The 18,280-nt window shown below is 39.2% G+C and overlaps 1 protein-coding gene across 1 annotated transcript; it reads left to right on the plus strand.

Moving 5' to 3' along the window:
* Positions 1–6,811: 6,811 nt before the first annotated feature.
* Positions 6,812–17,032, plus strand: entpd3 (ectonucleoside triphosphate diphosphohydrolase 3). The gene is made up of 10 exons (XM_085422360.1): positions 6,812–6,975; positions 9,224–9,361; positions 9,989–10,106; positions 10,261–10,420; positions 11,834–11,993; positions 12,107–12,334; positions 12,979–13,242; positions 13,331–13,441; positions 14,649–14,777; positions 15,544–17,032. The coding sequence occupies exons 2-10, from the start codon at positions 9,227–9,229 to the stop codon at positions 15,730–15,732; spliced, it is 1,494 nt and encodes a 497-aa protein (XP_085278486.1). The 5' UTR covers positions 6,812–6,975; positions 9,224–9,226; the 3' UTR covers positions 15,733–17,032.
* The last annotated feature ends 1,248 nt before the right edge of the window (positions 17,033–18,280 follow it).

The raw sequence follows: 18,280 nt of genomic DNA on the forward strand, positions 1-18,280 counted from the left end.
CTAACTTATATATACAGCTTTAGGAGCAATACATGCTGCCCTCCAGGTGACGTCTTCTTTAGGGAAGGTAAGCTAGGGAAGGTAACAGGACAATGCCGAGCAATGTTCTGCAGCTATTCCAAATGCCATGAAAAGAGTGAGTGGATAAACTGACCTGACACACACACACACACACACACACACACACACACACACACACACACACACACACACACACACACACACACACACACACACACACACACACACACACACAAACAGCATGTCTTGCAAATCAGCCTCCTCTGAGCATCTTAATCCCTGAGGACAAAGGCCGGCCTTCTATAAATACAAATGAGGATTCAGTATTAGATGTTACTTCTTAGTCCCTGATTACTCGTCAGTATTATTGGCCAGTTCACTTGCTTGCTTCAAAAATATAAATATAAATTCTACAGGCAACTATCACACAGCAACAGTTGTAGAGGAAGACTTCTCTTTAAAAATGATACGGCTGCTTTGGAAAATGCCAAAGAGAAAAAGGTCACATGGTCTGTCTGTTCAGTTAAAATTGTAAATCATGATGATAGGAGACACGAGACATAACAATGCTACTTGAGAGGTCTTACTTCTAGTGCTTACAATAGAGAACTTCACCTGTATAGACTTTATGAATAAAAAATGTGCTTCCACCAGGCACTCACTTGACTTGAGTGAAATGTTAACTCTTTATCTACAGAGAGGATAATGCAAAGAATTTTTTTTATGAATATTCTTTTGTCTTCAGTGAATTATTTACTAATTCTTTACTTTTACTTCTTTACTTTAATCAGCATTTTTATTTGTTATCATTGTGTCAGTTTAACAGAAAATGTCGTTCCCCTGGTAATGAAGTGATCATCTTAAATATTGAAGGGGGAAAATCAGGCTTGAATCAACTTCATACTGAGATAAAAGCAAAGATTGCGTTCTTCTTTGAAATCCTTTGTAGGCTGCTTTTATGTTATCACAGTTGCTGACTTGTCTGAGTGATTGTCTCAGTCCTCAGATGCTTTCATAAGGCCTTGCAATTATAATTAAACATTTATTTGAGCACTTGGGGTGAAGGGGATGGAAGCACATATTTTACTGACTCTTAGTTGGGGATTTTACAATAATTTTGCTGGCAGCTTTATTGCTGCTCCTCCTGAGTGTACATGTGTAAAAAAAAAAAAAAGGAGAGAGAGAGTTTTGCTTCAAGCATTACAAATGTTTCTGGACATGCATTTTGCAGTTTGGCCACAAGGAGATGCCAACAGACACATGATCAGTATTTCTGACAGCTACACAGGAGTAATGGTTTAAAAATGTTGTAGAGCCTTCAGCTTTTAGGTTCTTCTTCTGTGGAAATAGCTCCCAGGTTGGATCTGGGAGAAAGACTGGACACTTGGTTTTCTTCTTTGCTCAGCACCATTCAGTCCTAATAGATGGCTGCCTGTCCCTGAGCCTGGTTCTGCTGGAGGTTTCTTCCTGTTCAAAGGGAGATTTTCCTCCACACTATGAGGTGCTTGACCAAAGGGAGTTGTCTGATTGTTGGGGGTTTCTCTCCATTATTGTTAGGCCCTTTTCTTACAATATGAAGCACCTTAAGGTGACTGCTGTTGTAATTTAGCCCTATATAAATAACATTTAAATGAATTTAGTTGAATACTAGTATGGTAACATCTTTAAATAATGCTTACCTTAAAATGAGAACAACCCAGCACTGAGAAATGTTGATTCCATATTAAAATAATCAAGCTTATAATCAGAAATATTCAATGCATAGTAAACTGACTTCAATCTTATGTGTGTACTCTGTAGTTAAATTCAATTTAGTTTTTTTTATATTGCGGTAAGTCACAGTAATTGTTGCCTCAGGGTACTTTATATTGCAAGACTCAACAAGCAGACAACTGACAATGAGCAAACACTCGGTCATAGTGGGAAGGAAAAACTCCCTTTTAACAGGAAGGAATCTCAGGCAGGACCAGGATCAAGGAGAGTCTGCCATCTGCTCCAGTAGGTTGCAAATGAGAGCCTGAAAGAGAAGAAAGCAGGGCGAGACAAAGGGGGGTAACATTAGTGTAATATTATTAGGTTGTATTACAGACAGCTCAAAAGCTATCTGACATTAACCTTTAATCCAAATAAAGCAGAGACAAGTTATTTCATCAAAGAGAAATAACTTGTCTCTGGTCCAGTTTTGGACAGTGGCAACTGTTGTTGCTGTACAGAGGATTTTAAATCTAACAAACATCATGTGATTCAAGTGCAGACTTTCAGCTTTAATTTAAAGCTTCTCACAAAAGTATTTGATCAGCTGTTCAGGAATTTTTATACATAATCTACCGTATTTCAATCAAGACTTAGATTTTATGAGTCAGTTTCTACTCTCTGCTCATGAAAAAGTCTTTTAACAGTGAAAAGTCTTCTAAAAACGTTTCTTTGTCTTCAGTTGAACATGAATGTGAACATGCACAGAGTGACTTTTGATTGCACAGATATTAAGTGACCAAAGGCAGAAAACCACTAAAGTATTCCCAAGAATTTATCTGAGGGACATAAGCTAGGAAATCTCTATTAAAAGTTTCAAAGAAAGTCTTTCAGTTGAATTCAGTAACATTTGAGGAACAGCAGTTTTATTTAAAATAAATGATCTAAAGTATTGGTGTTTTTCCTCTAACTTAGCATAAGATCCCCAGTACTGCTTCAGTCCAGAAAAAGAACTAACTTCACTGTATATCACAGTTTTCTAGGCTCTGTGCAACTATACAGCATTGCAATCACATATGTATCGGTCTTTTGTTTATTTGTCCCTCTGGTGTCTGCGCTCATTTCCGTTGTTTTCTGGACAGTAGAGAATCCTGTCAGAGAGTGCAAACATTTTCATGGAAGGAATCTTAGACGGGGTGGAAACTTTTATCTTAGCTAGGTGCTTGGTAACCTTGGTATGATGCATTCTTTCACAGGGTGTGATTGGTTGATAAAAAAGAAATAAAAGAATGAGCGTAGAAACAGCGGTGAATTCAATAAGTCTCAAAGAGATAGTAAAAGATCAGCCTTCTTTTTTTTTATCTAACCAGCATTCCTGTTGTAACAACACAGAACTGAAATGTATGAGAGATCACATGAGAGTTCACCACTTCACTGAGGTAAAGCACAGTTTGTTCCACAGGTGATCAACCCGTGATCAAAGCAGACAAAACCTGGAACAAGCAGAGGCAAAAGCCAAAAGGCAAAACAGGGTTAGGCGCGTGGGAAATCCAATGCAAGAGCAGTATTACTGAAGTGCATACATAAACAAAAGCGAGCTGACAAAGGACAGGCAAAAAACACATTTTGAATACAAGGGAAGGGAATTACTCACAGGTGCAACACACTGGGGCAGAGCAGGTAATTGCAAAGGTGGGAGATACATAAAGACAGGGAGGGCAGGACCTGTGAAAAGTGTTTTTCTAGCATCTATTCTTAGCTGCAAAGTTGAACTTGTGATGTGAAACCTATGCTTTGTTCCAAACTAGGTTCAAACATGAGTCTTTACGGTACTGCCAAAACATTCAGAGAGCAAAGCACATTTGTATTGCAGTGCATAATTATTTGAACAGATAGAAATAGATCAGAACAGAAAACTACAAATATATAATCTCATATTGAAAATGCATATTTGAGCCCTGATGTGTTGGACTCGTCCAGTCCAACACATGCTGTCAGCCCACTAGGCTCAGCAGCCTTCAAATATCTGGTATGTGAGGTTTTTCCTGAAAGCATGCCCAAGATGCTGTTTCACTTGGGAGGGATCAGATGGGAAAACATTATAATCTACTAGCCATCAGCACGTAACTGAATCTCAAATCACAATGCGTTTGAGACCACAGAGATCCCATTACATGGCCAGCATATTTGCCCCATGTTGAAATGTGCACTGATTGCTGTTAACTCTGATATCTGTAATTCTACAAGGATAAGAGTTTCCTTTTTGATAATTCAATTGCAGCGTGCTGAGTGGTACACAGCTTTGACATGTAAGAGATATGGGTTTGTCCTGAGCTAGTCTGGGGACTACTTTCTGTCAAGCAGTGGTGGGGAAGAGGGTTGTGTACAGTGTTTCACACAGCGGCTCCCTGTGAGAGTCAGCCCTGTTGAAATAGTTAGGTAGATGGGGCGATGTGGTGGGAGTGGCTGAAGGGTGCGTGAAGGGAAATGGAGGCAGCAGGGTTTAAAGTGGACCAGCCTCCTACACCCATACATTAGAGGCATGAGGTGTAATTATCTGATAAGTTGACACCGCATAATGCTGTCATTATGTGCAGCATATGCATGCAAGTATGGGTCTGTCAAGCTAATTTATCAACGATGCATTAAGAGCTTCTAAACCTCTCTGTGCTGCCCTGTGACCTGCAGTAGAGATTCATCAGGGTGTTTAATGTATTTTAAAAGCACTGAAAGAGACATAAACAATTAGTGAGAATATGTCTTGGTGGCTCTACAAATCCGAGTAGACTATAAACAGCACTGATGCTGAATTGGTAATTATCTGAGGATGACGGAACTTCCACTTTGTTTTTAGTTGTGCAGACAGCAGAAACTCAGTATTTTCTTAGGATGAAATAAAACATGCAACATATTGGAGATGATTACTAAATTCTTCCCAAATCATCACAAGATATGTACTCATATACATATATTCTTCACTATGAGTTGATTTATTTGCTTTCTTCTGCATTAAAGAGGAAATCACTGTGTTCACATGTTTCCTTACACAAGAGAAGACATGTGGGTGCAAACTTGTTTAGTCTGTCTTGCAGAGACAGACTAAACCCATACAACCCATGTGCAAAGCAGCAAAGCTGGAAAGAGCATGCATTCTAACAGAAGTATTGCAGTACTACCTCTATGAGAAAGTATGCAATCTTTCTGTAAGATACTTGCTTCTTCTCTTTCATCTCTTGGTGCTAATCTAATTTTAAGCTTCCTGTTCTTCCGGTTAATTCAGGCCAGTAGGTTTCAGGTCTCACGTTAGGCAACAAAAATACTTTATATACATTCACCGCCCATTGAATCAGACATGTAATTCACTTTCACTGACACCACTAGTGTCTCCTTTGTAGACAACCCAGAAACCAGTGCTGGTGTTAAAAAGGCAACAGATTCAGTGGTTAAAAAAACAAAGGCTGCTGCAAATTTACAGTCACGAAGAGAGACCACAGTATCAGTGTTCTTTGAGCTGGGTCTTCATTTCAGTGTTTACTACACATCTGAGAAGTTTCATGACTGCATCTTGAACACTTGTGACTTTATCATGTTGATGAAATTGACAAGATAAACCCAGGACTAATTAATGCCACACATGCTGGATTAAACCACTTAAATAGAACCTGTCTGACAAAGTGAAGTAGGCTAAAAGATTTCAAAAAGCAACACAATCTAAAAGAACTTGACATATATCAGGCTGGATAAGGTTACAAAGCATTTTAAAAGGGTCTGGGATTCCAGTGAATGGTGGTGAGTGACATTATCCACAAATGGAGAAAACTAACACAATGTTTCACACACAAAAAACCCAACAGTCAAACATGTTGGTGGTAGCGTGATGGTCTGGGGTTGCTTTGCTGCTTCAGGACCTGGTATAGTGGAACCATAAATTCTGCTCTTTACCTTAAAGTCCTGAAGGAGTCCTGCTGTTGTGGGACAATGATCTGAAATACCTTTGAACCTTTGAATAACTCAACAACTCAGACCACTGTAATAACTTCTATTAAGATGCCAGGACAATAAACAAAGCTAGCAGATCCAGACGCTGGCACCCATGTGAGGAGGCCATGTCATAGTATGTCACAGTATTATAACAAAGTAACCACTTCCAATGCAATGGAACCATTTGTTGTCTGCCAACATAAAACATAAGGTAACCTGATGAAATTGTATTACAGGTAACAAATGGGTTGGTGGGTGGGTACCATAGAAAATACTTAAAATAGCAGCAGAATGCAGTGGTGTCTGACTTCTCAGCATTATTTGGGAATATTGCATTAACTGGTGTTTTGGTCATTACAGTAGGCTGCGCATGGAGACAGATGCATTCTGACAGTATCTCCACTCCTTAACTGATATTATACAGACTGATGCACATACATCAGTCTGTATCAGTCTGGAAAAGCATTTCTCATGTTTCCAGATAGTGCTGCAAAACTCCTAACATATGAGCCCTTACAAAAATGTTCAGCAGTAGGAGCAATGCACACACCGTTAAAAGTATGCTTTTAACTCTCTGCTGTCTTCCCATAAAAAACAAACAAATATGCTGCAATAAAAGCTCAGGTTCCCATTCGTCCATCAGCACTGTGTCAGAGAAATTAATGACTCATGTTTGTCACACAAATGACTCAGAGTTTTGTCTGTGAGAATGCTGGCATCCCGTGCAGCTATCAACAAATCCTTGATTGTTGATACAGCACTTAAGCCTTTGCTTTTCATAGCCTCCATTGCCTCATAATTTACTCCTATTAAATAACACCTGAATGTATAGTAAGTTCCACAGCAGACCCTCAGCCACACTGCAGTCTCTCTTATTGATCACATCAATTAGCATCCCAGCTCCAGCCCCATCTTCTCACATTGTTCATACTCACAAATACTTGTATCTGTTTTAATCACCAGACGCAGGCAATGAGCAAGGAGCAGCTGTGTTTCGTAGGCTGGCTGCTTTGTTGCACTGGTGCGTTGGGAGTGGCAAAAACTGGAGTCCTGCACACAATGCTCCTCCCCGCACTGTGACTTATGTTGGGGTACGCCACTCCTGTTCTTGTGGGCCAGTCACTCTTGAGAGCACTCAGAGCACCTTCTCTCTCTCTCTCTCTGTTCCTCTCTCTCTCTCTTGATTTGCTGCAACCACTTTTCCTGCTTTAGATCAACATCCCTTCGTCAGAACCATCTCTCTCTTATTCTCAACGAGGCTCTAAAAATCAGCTCTAGAAGGTAAGAAACAAAACATTTCCTCACATGCATTTATTTTTTAAACCTTTGAACACAACAGGTATTTAGACATGATCAAAGGGTTAATCAACACTGGCAAGTTAGTTTTACTGTACCGAGTGTGACGAGACACATTTGCTTCTATCCACTCCTCACCACCATAAGAACCTGTCCTTACAAGCAGGGGAGATAGCTCAAGTTATTTGACTCCCAGCGACACATGGCTGATTTTTTACTGAGTGGGTGTTAACAGAGTCGATATGACTTGTTGATTCACCTGGCTGAATTTTAAGTAAACTACAGAACCAGTAATATCACATTGAGTATTTTATAGATATTGTGTAGTTTTGCAACTGCCAACTCAAAATCCTATAAGGACCATGCATAGTAACTTCACAATTAAGCTTTAGAAAACTATTGACATATAAAGTAAAATAGGTGCAAGTCAAGTGCAATTAATGTATTCAGTAAGTCTTTGTATTACAAACCCAAAAGGCGGTTCATTTACAATAACAAACTATAAGTAACTGTGCTGTTTGCCTAATCTTGTTGTTTCTCCACTGTGTGAAACTTTACATCCAGCAAATCTGAGATGCACTGCAGTGTAAATATGTAATATGTCAAGCTTATTAATGCTACTAAAAACCACAAGTAACAACTGTGCATGTAAAAAAAAAAAAAAAAAAAAAAAAGGTGAGAAAGCAGTGGGAAAGAACTGAAACCAAAATTTACTTTACAGGGAGGAAGTGTTTGTCTCAGTGCTACTAAAATCACCCACAACCTTAAATACAGTTTAGTTTTTAAGCCCGGCTCATTGCGATGATAGCCCGTAAAGCCAGAGATGAGTGAGCTCACATTACCAGTGGCTCAAAAGACACATTGTTCCTTAACTGCAAATTAGCAGTATTATGCACTTACACGCATTATTACTTTATAGAATTATTTGTTTTCTATTCCATCCTCAGACACACCGTCACTCATGCCTCCTTATGTTTGTTTTCATTGTGAGCTGCTTGGAGTGTAAGAACTTGTACTGTGTTTGTCTTGGCAGGTTGATTGGATATAATCTCATGTAGTTACAGAAACATACCTTGTAGTGAATGCAACATAGACACAGCAAAAACAGATTGGTTGCTATTTCTCTTCATGTGCTGGCTGACACTTTACTTTCTTTGTGTTGGAAACAGCTCCGGGAAATGTTAAGCATGCGGTTATAAAGAAGAGACATTCAAAAGTGAAAGTCTAGGACGTGTATTGCACACATGGCTTCGAAATGTCAAGCATCTTGCGGGCAACATGTATCAGAAACATTAAACTCGCTTGTTGCCATGTCAGCCAGTTGTGATCGCACCTTGTCGAGCACCTTTAGCCTGCTTGTTTCTACAGAAGTTGCTGTGGTAACTTAAGAGTTATTCATAGATTAACAAACACTGGTTTTGTCATTGTTGTTATTGCCTATAAAAGAGGAGTCAGATAGCAAATTTTATTCCTGGATTTATGAAGCTTAAATGGACAATAAACAAGAGAGACACAGAACTAGGGTTCCACCTAATCCGCAAAGTGGTTGTCAGTCTGGTGAGGACAGTTTTGGCATGGCTGAGGGAGAATTACCTAACGGCTGTATACTGACAAATGGCTGCAATAACAGTGATGCAATCACACGGGAACATAACATGAGCAGAATAGTGTGGTGTGGCAGTTTCAGCAAATCTAAATAACATGATTATAATTGATTATTGATTGAATAACAAAGAGTATTCATATCAACTGGCATATTCATCTGTCAGTAAACTTCATGGATGTTTTTGAATTTAATGAGTCCTTGCAAAGTGATGAATATAGATTGTGATATATATTGCACAATGTTTATGAGAGTAGCTTTAAAGGTTTAAATTGTGTGCAGCCCATCTATGCACACATGAAAAAAAGCTGCATTTCATGTTGCATGCCTGTGTGTGATGTGTAATCGTAGCCAAAAAACAAACAAAAAAACAACAAACAGAAATGTTTTCGTTTAGTTTTTTTGCATTTTAGCACTTTCTCCCTAAAAGAGTTCTTCTGATTGAACAACCTCCCTCTGATTTGGATTTGGTTAAGCATCCGTTTGGCTTGCGAGCACTTACTCATCTGTAGCAGTCCTGGTCACTGTTACGGCTCATCGTGACTTTTTTAAACATCTGCACATCTTCACCTTGAAAGATGCTTTTAGTGAGAACCACACATCTTCTTTAACCCTATTTCTTGCCAACAGGAAATGGCTTCCAAACACAAGATGGGCTACAAGTGTCGGATAGCAGGAGTGATGCTTCTCCTCTTGACCAGCATCGCTGCCCTCATTGCTGTTGCTGTTATCCAGGACACTTGGAGGTTTTTAGAATACAGCAAAGAGGTGAGCACATACGCACATCAGCGCAATACTCCAGGATGCAAATATAAATACGCATGCTGTTATAAAGACAACGCATAAAAACTGCACCGAAGGATCAGAGACGGGGGATTCCTCATCGGTCTGCTTGCTGATGAGTGGCGGTTCTGATGAAACACGTTTAACTTTGCGTGTACTGTTAATGGCATTCAAACAAACAGGCATGTTGTCCGTCTGCTGTTTCCCCTTTTCCTTTTAATTAGAACTGAAAGCTTTTTGAAACAAGGGCTAAAAAAAAAAAAAAAAAAGGAAAAAAACTCATTGTGATGACTTTCAGTTGCCGTTTTGCGTGTTTGTCAGTTCTCTTTTTGTGTATGTGTGTATGCTTTTTCATCAGGAGTGTGCCAGTGGTTTTTTACTTTTGCAGTTCTCACAATTCTCTAATTTGAGACTTTCTTTTCTGCTAAGGATACCATTACCCCACTATATCTCCATAAAGAAAATAGGCTTTTACTGCTGTTATGCAACATCTTTCACACAGAGGCCTGATGAAAGTCATGGTGGCTACTCTGTGCTTAATAGACAGCAACCTGCTAAGCTGATTGGAAAATGCTTGTGCAATAACATTTTTGTCTTCCTTCTTCCTGTTAGTACGGCATAGTGATAGACGCTGGCTCATCTCGTTCCAATGTATACCTGTATGAATGGCCAGGAGCGAAGGAGAACGAAACAGGAATAGTGACTGAGACATTAAACTGTAAAGTTGATGGTGAGTCACATATAACAAAGAGAGGAGGGGGGGTGCTGGCAAACTCTTTTTAGGCTTTTGCAAACAAAAGAAAAAACATAAAGAGTGTGTTTTAAATTGGAGACATTCTGGTTACTAGACACACGAGAATTTTAGCTTGGATTTGTGTCCTCAGGTAATGCCATCTCCGACATGAAGGTTATCCCCGAGATCGAAGAAAAGACAATGGCAGGATTTAGGAAATGCATGGACATCGTCACTAAAACCATTCCTCCAACAAAACACAACAGTACGCGCCTGTTTCTCGGAGCTACAGCTGGAATGAGACTCCTGCAGTAAGAAGCTTTTGATTATTTATATTATTATTATTGAAGAGTCAAAAGTGATTTTTTTTATATTAATTCATTTTAAGCTTTTCTTGACCTTTCATGCACAGAGGAGTAAGCTGATGACTGAAGAACTGCAAGACATAATGAATACAAATACATTCTTAAAAAGTATAATATTTAGATCTGTGACTTTGTGTGTGTGGTGGGAATTTTTAATGGGTACAATGTATGATTTTTAAAGATGAGAATATCAAGACAGAGATGCAGAAATGTGATGTATTTAATACTTTCAAATATGTGCTGTGGATTGAGTTTAAGAAAGTCCATTCAACTTCATTGGTGCTGAATTATGGATGCCGATTTTGCTGTGCAAGCATTCAAGAGACAAAAAGGGAGGTTTGCTTCACAGTAAAGCTTTGTGTCTTATATTGCCCCCCTTTTGCCTGATGGATAACCCCCCCTCCCTCTGGATGCCTGGGGAAGCCCCAGCAATAAAAACACATTCAGACTAAAGGGCAGGACAAAACTTAGGAATCTCAATCACATGGGTCGAACTCTGGGCCCGGCATTAAATATGGCTTTTCATACTTTCCAGCCCAAGGAAAGATGATGACAAAAGCAGACCTTCTAGGCAGAAGTAGGGGACAGCGTATATTGTTGTTAAAGTATAACAAACATACAAAAAAAGGTTGATTAGTTTGCATGAAATGATTTACAGTCATGTGAAAAAGGACATCCTCTTTAGCATAATTTAAAAAACATAACATCTGTTCCAGACTCTAACATTATTTAAATAGATGAACACTCCTCATTGCTTCCAGGCACTGCGAATCAAATGCATCTGATTAACTGCTCATCAGCAAGTGTGAGCACATGGATAAAAGATGATGTTTTGGCAGTTTATTGGTTTAGAGCATTTAGTTTTGTGTCAGCACGACGCCAAACAGGATCTTATTATAAAATCTACAATTGTACAGTGAAAATGATTATTCACAAGTGAGAAATTATTAAGACAGTCGCGAATCTTCTGAGCGGTGGACTTTCCAGCAAATGCACCCCAAACTCAGACCGTGCAACGATCAGAGAAACAGCAGAAAGACAAAAACAAAACAACCAAAAATAAATAAAACCCACACATAAAACAGTTAATGACAGAAACATTAAAAAAAATCTTCACATCTTAGTGTTTTTAAAATGACATACTGATCTCATTTTAAAAAACAGAGCCAAGCCTTCTAGCCTACCGTCATGACTTCTGGCTTAGATGAGTTTAAAATAAAAATAATAGCAAATAATAGCATCTAAAATACGTGTATTTGGCAAAATCTTTACCTGCTTCATTAATGATAGTGAATCCATTTGTCAACGTCTGTTTCTAGTGTGATGTCTAATAGTTCTGTTTTCTGCTGTGCTGTTAAGAATGAAAGATGCACAGAGGGCCAATGACATCCTGGTAAAACTCAGACAATACCTGAGTTCCCTCCCCTTCATGTTTCAAAATGCTTCAGTCATCACTGGGCAGGAAGAAGGGCTTTATGGCTGGATCACTGTCAACTACCTAAAGGGAAACTTGGTAGAGGTATGACACAGCCTTCACCTGTCTGATCGATTGCCCAAAAAACAAGATAATTGCAGCTTTAAAAATTTGCTATTGTACGTTTCATCGTTTATTAATCTTCGTTGTTTTTGCAGAAAAACGTGTGGAACGCATACGTACGGCCGCAGGGAGCAAAGACTGTCGGCTCCATGGATCTTGGAGGAGCATCAACACAGATTGCCTTTGCGGTCCAGGATGATCTCAAGGGAGCCGACTACCTGCGTGTCAAACTGTATGGTTACCCTTACAATGTCTACACACACAGTTTCCTCTGCTATGGCAAAAATGAAGCTGGGAAGTTGGTTCTGGAGAAAGTAGTGCAGGTGAATGACTTTGTCCTCCGTTTCTTTTACAAGTATGCACAGAAAAAAAATAGTGTCTTTCACTGAACTCTCATATTCCCAAGGTACTACAAGAGTGGTGGTTCTTTCCTTAGGTTGTTATGCGTTACTGTGCTATCGTTTAAGTGCAGTGGGAACGTCTGGCTCTTTGCACACATGTGCACTGCGAAATCCATTAATGGCCAATTTGTGGAATGATTAGTGAACGCTGCTGTCCCTGAGCTGCTAACAGCCAAAGGATCCAGGGATGCATTATGTCATTAAGAATATTGATCGAACCGTGATTGTCGTCAAGCTAGTCTGGGAGAAATGCATCGTTTCTGGTAATTCATAGCTTCATTCTTGAAACTAATAATGATTCTACAAGAAATATGCTGAAAGTGCATCAGAGTGATGGTATGACAGCTTAACCTTATAGTTTCTGTTTACTTCAGACTTTGTATGCGGTGTTGTATAATTTAAAGAAATAAGCCCTACAGTGTGGAGATAATGTGCCATTCATTTTTTCCTCTTATCCAGTTCAGGGTTGGGGTCTTTTTCTGTCCTATTTATTTATAGCTTTTGCCTTCTTCTTAAAAAAATCGTTATCTTTTGACATTTTTTTTATTATTTTTTTTATTTTCCAGCAATCATCTAACCCCAAAAACATAACAAACCCCTGCTATCCTAAAGGTTTCAATACTTCCAAAAAGGCATCATCAATTTTTGAGTCACAGTGTACAAAGAAACCGCAAAACTACGACCCCAATCAAGAGCTGATCTTCTTTGGTGGTGGCGACTCAGACGGCTGTGGGAAAGTAGTGAAATCCATATTTGATTTCAAGACCTGCTCCTCGTCTCAGTGTTCCTTCAACGGGGTGGAGCAGCCACCAGTCACCGGAGATTTCCTGGTAACACGCAGTGCAAATATAACACATGAAAGCAAATAGATCACGATGCAAAACAACTTAGTGTGTGTGTTTCTGCTGGTCCGACCAGGCATACGCTGGATTCTTCTGGACTGCCCTGGCTCTGCAGTTGAATGGCACATCAAACATTAATCACTTCAACACCTCAGTTAGGAACTTCTGCCACAAAAACTGGGCAACGGTAAGTTTTCATACAGGTAGAAAATCAAGAAATTTCATTTCATTTCATTTATTTGTTCATTTTCAGGCACAACAAATACCTATATTGAACATAAAATGCACAAAACAAAAAACAAAAATTGCCTGAAAAAGGAGTGGGACGAAATTAAGGTGAGGAAGAACAGAAATCATGTTTAGGAAGGAGAGAATGACAGAATTAATATGAAGGTAATTACATAAAATACGTTGTCATTTTCATTCATCAAGATTAGAACAGAAGGCACAACAGAAAGTAAACTACTCACCAGCTCTGACAATGCTGTGCGCCCACATTTTCTTCTTTTTGCTCGTGTGTCCACATTTTTTACTAGTAATATACACTGACTGGACACTCTATTAGGTACACCTTTAATGAGTTGCACCCCCTTCAACCTTCAAAACTGTGGCATTTAAAGGAGGATCAATTGGTACTAAGGGGCCCGAAATATGCTAAGAAAATATCCTCAACACCACGTTAAACCATTAATACAAAGCAGCACGCTTTCAGGCTTTTTGCACCAAAGTCTGGCCCTATCATCTGAATGTCACAGCAGAAATCCAGGGTCATTAGACCAGGCAACATTTTTCCGCTCTTCTCTTGCCCTTTAGTGAGCCTGTGCTTTTGTATACCCTGGTTGTCTGGCACCCAGCAACCATGTCACAAGTGGTTATTTGAGTTATTGTTCCCTTTCCTCTAAGCAGTCTGGCCATTCTCAGATGACCTCTGAAATCAACAAGGCATTTTTCCCCAGAGAAATACCACTCACTCAACTCCCAGTAGGTCTGCAGTTTATAAAAAACTCAGAGCACCCTCTCTCGGCACCAACACCAACGGCATCTTTGAAAGCATCTCCTCGACCCTCGATTTTGTTGCGAGTGTCTGCCACATCAGTTTTTAAAAACATGATCAGTTAGGTAACAAACTCAATGTCAGGCCAAAAAAGTGATTTAGAGAGACATGCTTGTGCTAACCACAGCTGTAGAGTGCAGCTGTGCAAAAGAAACAAAGTTACTTCAGGATAAAGGTAATGAAATAAACTGCACTCCGTCTTTGTTACACAATATTTTCATGATCTTGATTAAATAATCGTTATTTCTCACTGAAATGGGATTAAACTGAAATTAATACAATTAGCTTGTGTCATTACAATCACAGGCTAAACTCTGATCTTTGTTCAACCTTCTTTCAGCTGAACGCACAAAAGAACGTCAAATTCATCGAGACCCACTGTTACGCAGGTCATTACGTCTTTACTTTGCTGGCAGATGGATACAAATTTGACACAGACACCTGGAAAAACATCAACTTTCAACAACAGGTTGGTTAAACAGCAGTAAATAAGACACAAATAGTATTCTTTTTATTTGTAAGTTTCAATACTGCCTTCTATGAGGCTAGTACATTACAATCCTCCCATTGTTCAAAGTTTATGGATGGCTTGTGCGCTAATTCTTCTTGAAATATAACTGTAAGATGTACTAATTTGGTGAGAGTTGTTTTGGAAAGCTGTTGACAGCTGATACATGTTCAAATACAGGAAGCCATTTAACTGCCTTTGGCAGTCGTATGTGAATGAGGCCACCCACTTGAAACTGTTGTTGATGTCGTAGGAATAGTCTGCAATGAAAAAGCTAAAGAGCAGAAGGCATGCCATCAATTTGTCACAAAGAAACTCCCTCAGTAGAAGGGGATTCCTGGTCTTTGACACTCTGTATATTACTCATGATTCATAAAGGACGAACGATTACAGCCAATGTTTCCACACTGCAAAGAGCGTTCGGCCTTTTGCACTCAAGACAAGACTTTTTAAACAGCTGGCAATTCTCCCAATTTCCAACAATGGCATTAGTGTGCAGTTTGGGATGTCTGCTGCTTGATAGGTTCTTTCAAGACTTTGAGTTACGAAACAGCCTGTTCTTTTTCTTCTTCTTTGGGTGCTATGACTCATCTTTTGCCCTACAGCTGTAATTATACAATTTCATGATTTTCATCCCGCTGACATGCAAGGTGGTGTACTGGTGTTGGAAGCAAGTGGTTTTAAATATAAAACATTCAAATTACTTGTTTTCTTTCTTTTCCTGTAGGTAAAGAAAACTAATATAGGCTGGAGTTTGGGCTACATGCTGAGTATGTCCAACATGATTCCTTCCGAAGTGAAGAAAATCCCTCCTATGTCAAACCCCGTGTTTGCCGGCCTCATCTTTCTATTTTCGGCGCTAACAATTATGACTGCCGTCTTAGTTTTCATCATCTTCATTCGCACCTGCTACTGAGAACGTAGGTTACAGAGGAAATCACTGGCTATTGAAAGGCCTGGGAACTGCTGTAATTCTGCAAGAGGTTCGGAGAATCCTACAGTTGCATGTGCCAAGACGCCTGGACTGGACGTTAACAATCAAATGTGTTATTATTCAGGTTGAGACATGAACTAGCTTTTAGTTTAAAAAAACAAACAAAACTGAAGAGCCTCAAAATCAATGCAGTACGTTGTGCTGGCATCTTTGAGGGTTTTAGCTTCAGATAAAATATGTAAAAGCAGCTTTAAAAAGCATTAGACCACTCTTCATTCTCTACCTCAGGGAATCTTACAAAAATTAATGTACTTTTTTTTTTTTAATTTAGTTGACTGCGCTCAACAAAATAGTGATAGTGTTTGTCTAAATCGCACAAAAATATAAGAGCATCCATCAGTCTCCATGTGCTTGTTCTTGTTGTGCAATTCCCAAAATGAGTCGAACGCCCGCTTTAGACCAGAGCATGAGTTACTGTTTCTTTCCCTGCATTTTACATGTTATAGCACTGAAAATGGTTGCAAATTGTTGTACTGTAGCTTTAATGTATTGTTTTATATTGTGTATGGTCTTGCCAAACTTTAAGCGCACAACTATAGCTTTTTTTGAATTAACATTTCCCTAATAAATGATGCCATTGTCTCATTATTTTCATATCAGTTTAAAATTATTGACATACAACCTACTTAACTAATTTGGTCATCACAGAAAGTCATTCAGTGCTACAGCAGTTCTACGTGCTTCTCTTGATTTAACTAAATGCATCATAGTCGTATATTGCTGCAGTGAGTTATAAAAGGCTTGCATTCTGAGCAAAGTATTGTTGGATAGTTGTACACAAGTGGTTCATTCAGTTGTATAAATGGAGCAGTTGGGAAAAGAAAAATTAAGCCCTGTTAGCAATGACAATCCATTAGTGGTGAAGCACATGGATGGATGGATGGACTTGAAGCAGAGACACTGTTTTTACATCCTGCTGATTCAGCTGGTAGATGAAACTGGCAACTGTTACAAAGTAATATTTTGGTACTTTCCTGGTTATTTATTATTTCTTTATAAAGAAAAGATGAATAAAAATAAAGATTTCATGACAGTAATTTGTTCACAGGAACAGCAAGTATGATGTATGACTAAACTGCATGAATAAAACTGTCTCTTGACATTTTGTTGTCATTGCACTGGAGAAAATGATGCATGATTGTCATTTGATGCAGACTGCTTGCACCGTTTCTGCTTTGGCGATAATGAGCTCTCTTGTCAGTACTGTATGCAATAAACTTCTCAACTAACTGCATCTTTTGGAGCTGTAGTTTCATAATCTCGCTTGGTGAAACTAAACGCTTAAACGTTTTTAATCCTTTACAGCAGTTAAAACCATTTTGCGTGTGTGAACTTAACTTGGTCACTTACTAAAATTGCACACGTGCACACCAATGGACTTTCAGTCCTTTCCTTCTACAGAAAACAATAGCGCACTCCAGTGGTAGTGTGTTGTTCCTGCAGAATATCCAGGACGAGTTCATTTTTGTTATTTTTTATTGAAAGTTTCGACTAAAAAGAAAATAAAACAAAGAAACAAACAAAAAGACACATCTGAAGCTACAGGAATATCCACTGGTTCTACAGACACTCTCAAAAATCACAATTTTAAAGACATGGGGGGCATGTGACCAAGCAAATAAAAAAAATAGCTACAGTGGGGCAAAAAAGTATTTAGTCAGCCACCGATTGTGCAAGTTCCCCCACTTAAAATGATGACAGAGGTCAGTAATTTGCACCAGAGGTACACTTCAACTGAGAGAGACAGAATGTGAAAAAAAAAAAAATCCATGAATCCACATGGTAGGATTTGTAAAGAATTTATTTGTAAATCAGGGTGGAAAATAAGTATTTGGTCAATAACAAAGATACAACTCAATACTTTGTAACATAACCTTTGTTGGCAATAACAGAGGTCAAACGTTTACTATAGGTCTTTACCAGGTTTGCACACACAGTAGCTGGTATTTTGGCCCATTCCTCCATGCAGATCTTCTCGAGAGCAGTGATGTTTTGGGGCTGTTGCCGAGCAACACAGACTTTCAACTCCCGCCACAGATTTTCTATGGGGTTGAGGTCTGGAGACTGGCTAGGCCACTCCAGGACTTTCAAATGCTTCTTACGGAGCCACTCCTTTGTTGCCCGGGCGGTGTGTTTTGGATCATTGTCATGTTGGAAGACCCAGCCTCGTTTCATCTTCAAAGTTCTCACTGATGGAAGGAGGTTTTGGCTCAAAATCTCACGATACATGGCCCCATTCATTCTGTCCTTAACACGGATCAGTCGTCCTGTCCCCTTGGCAGAAAAACAGCCCCATAGCATGATGTTTCCACCCCCATGCTTCACAGTAGGTATGGTGTTCTTGGGATGCAACTCAGTATTCTTCTTCCTCCAAACACGACGAGTTGAGTTTATACCAAAAAGTTCTACTTTGGTTTCATCTGACCACATGACATTCTCCCAATCCTCTGCTGTATCATCCATGTGCTCT

Source organism: Rhamphochromis longiceps, linkage group LG11 (genome assembly GCF_057381845.1).
Source record: "Rhamphochromis longiceps isolate RC_006_pf linkage group LG11, R_longiceps_female_GT1.1, whole genome shotgun sequence".
In the NCBI taxonomy this organism is placed as follows: domain Eukaryota; kingdom Metazoa; phylum Chordata; class Actinopteri; order Cichliformes; family Cichlidae; genus Rhamphochromis; species Rhamphochromis longiceps.

Bases quoted from the DNA above. Each gene is read 5' to 3' on its own strand.
- entpd3 (XM_085422360.1), top strand. From the start codon at position 9,227: ATGGCTTCCAAACACAAGATGGGCTACAAGTGTCGGATAGCAGGAGTG. The intron at 9,362-9,988 runs GTGAGCACATAC...TCTTCCTGTTAG, and splicing joins TTTTAGAATACAGCAAAGAG to TACGGCATAGTGATAGACGC. The intron at 10,107-10,260 runs GTGAGTCACATA...TTGTGTCCTCAG, and splicing joins ATTAAACTGTAAAGTTGATG to GTAATGCCATCTCCGACATG.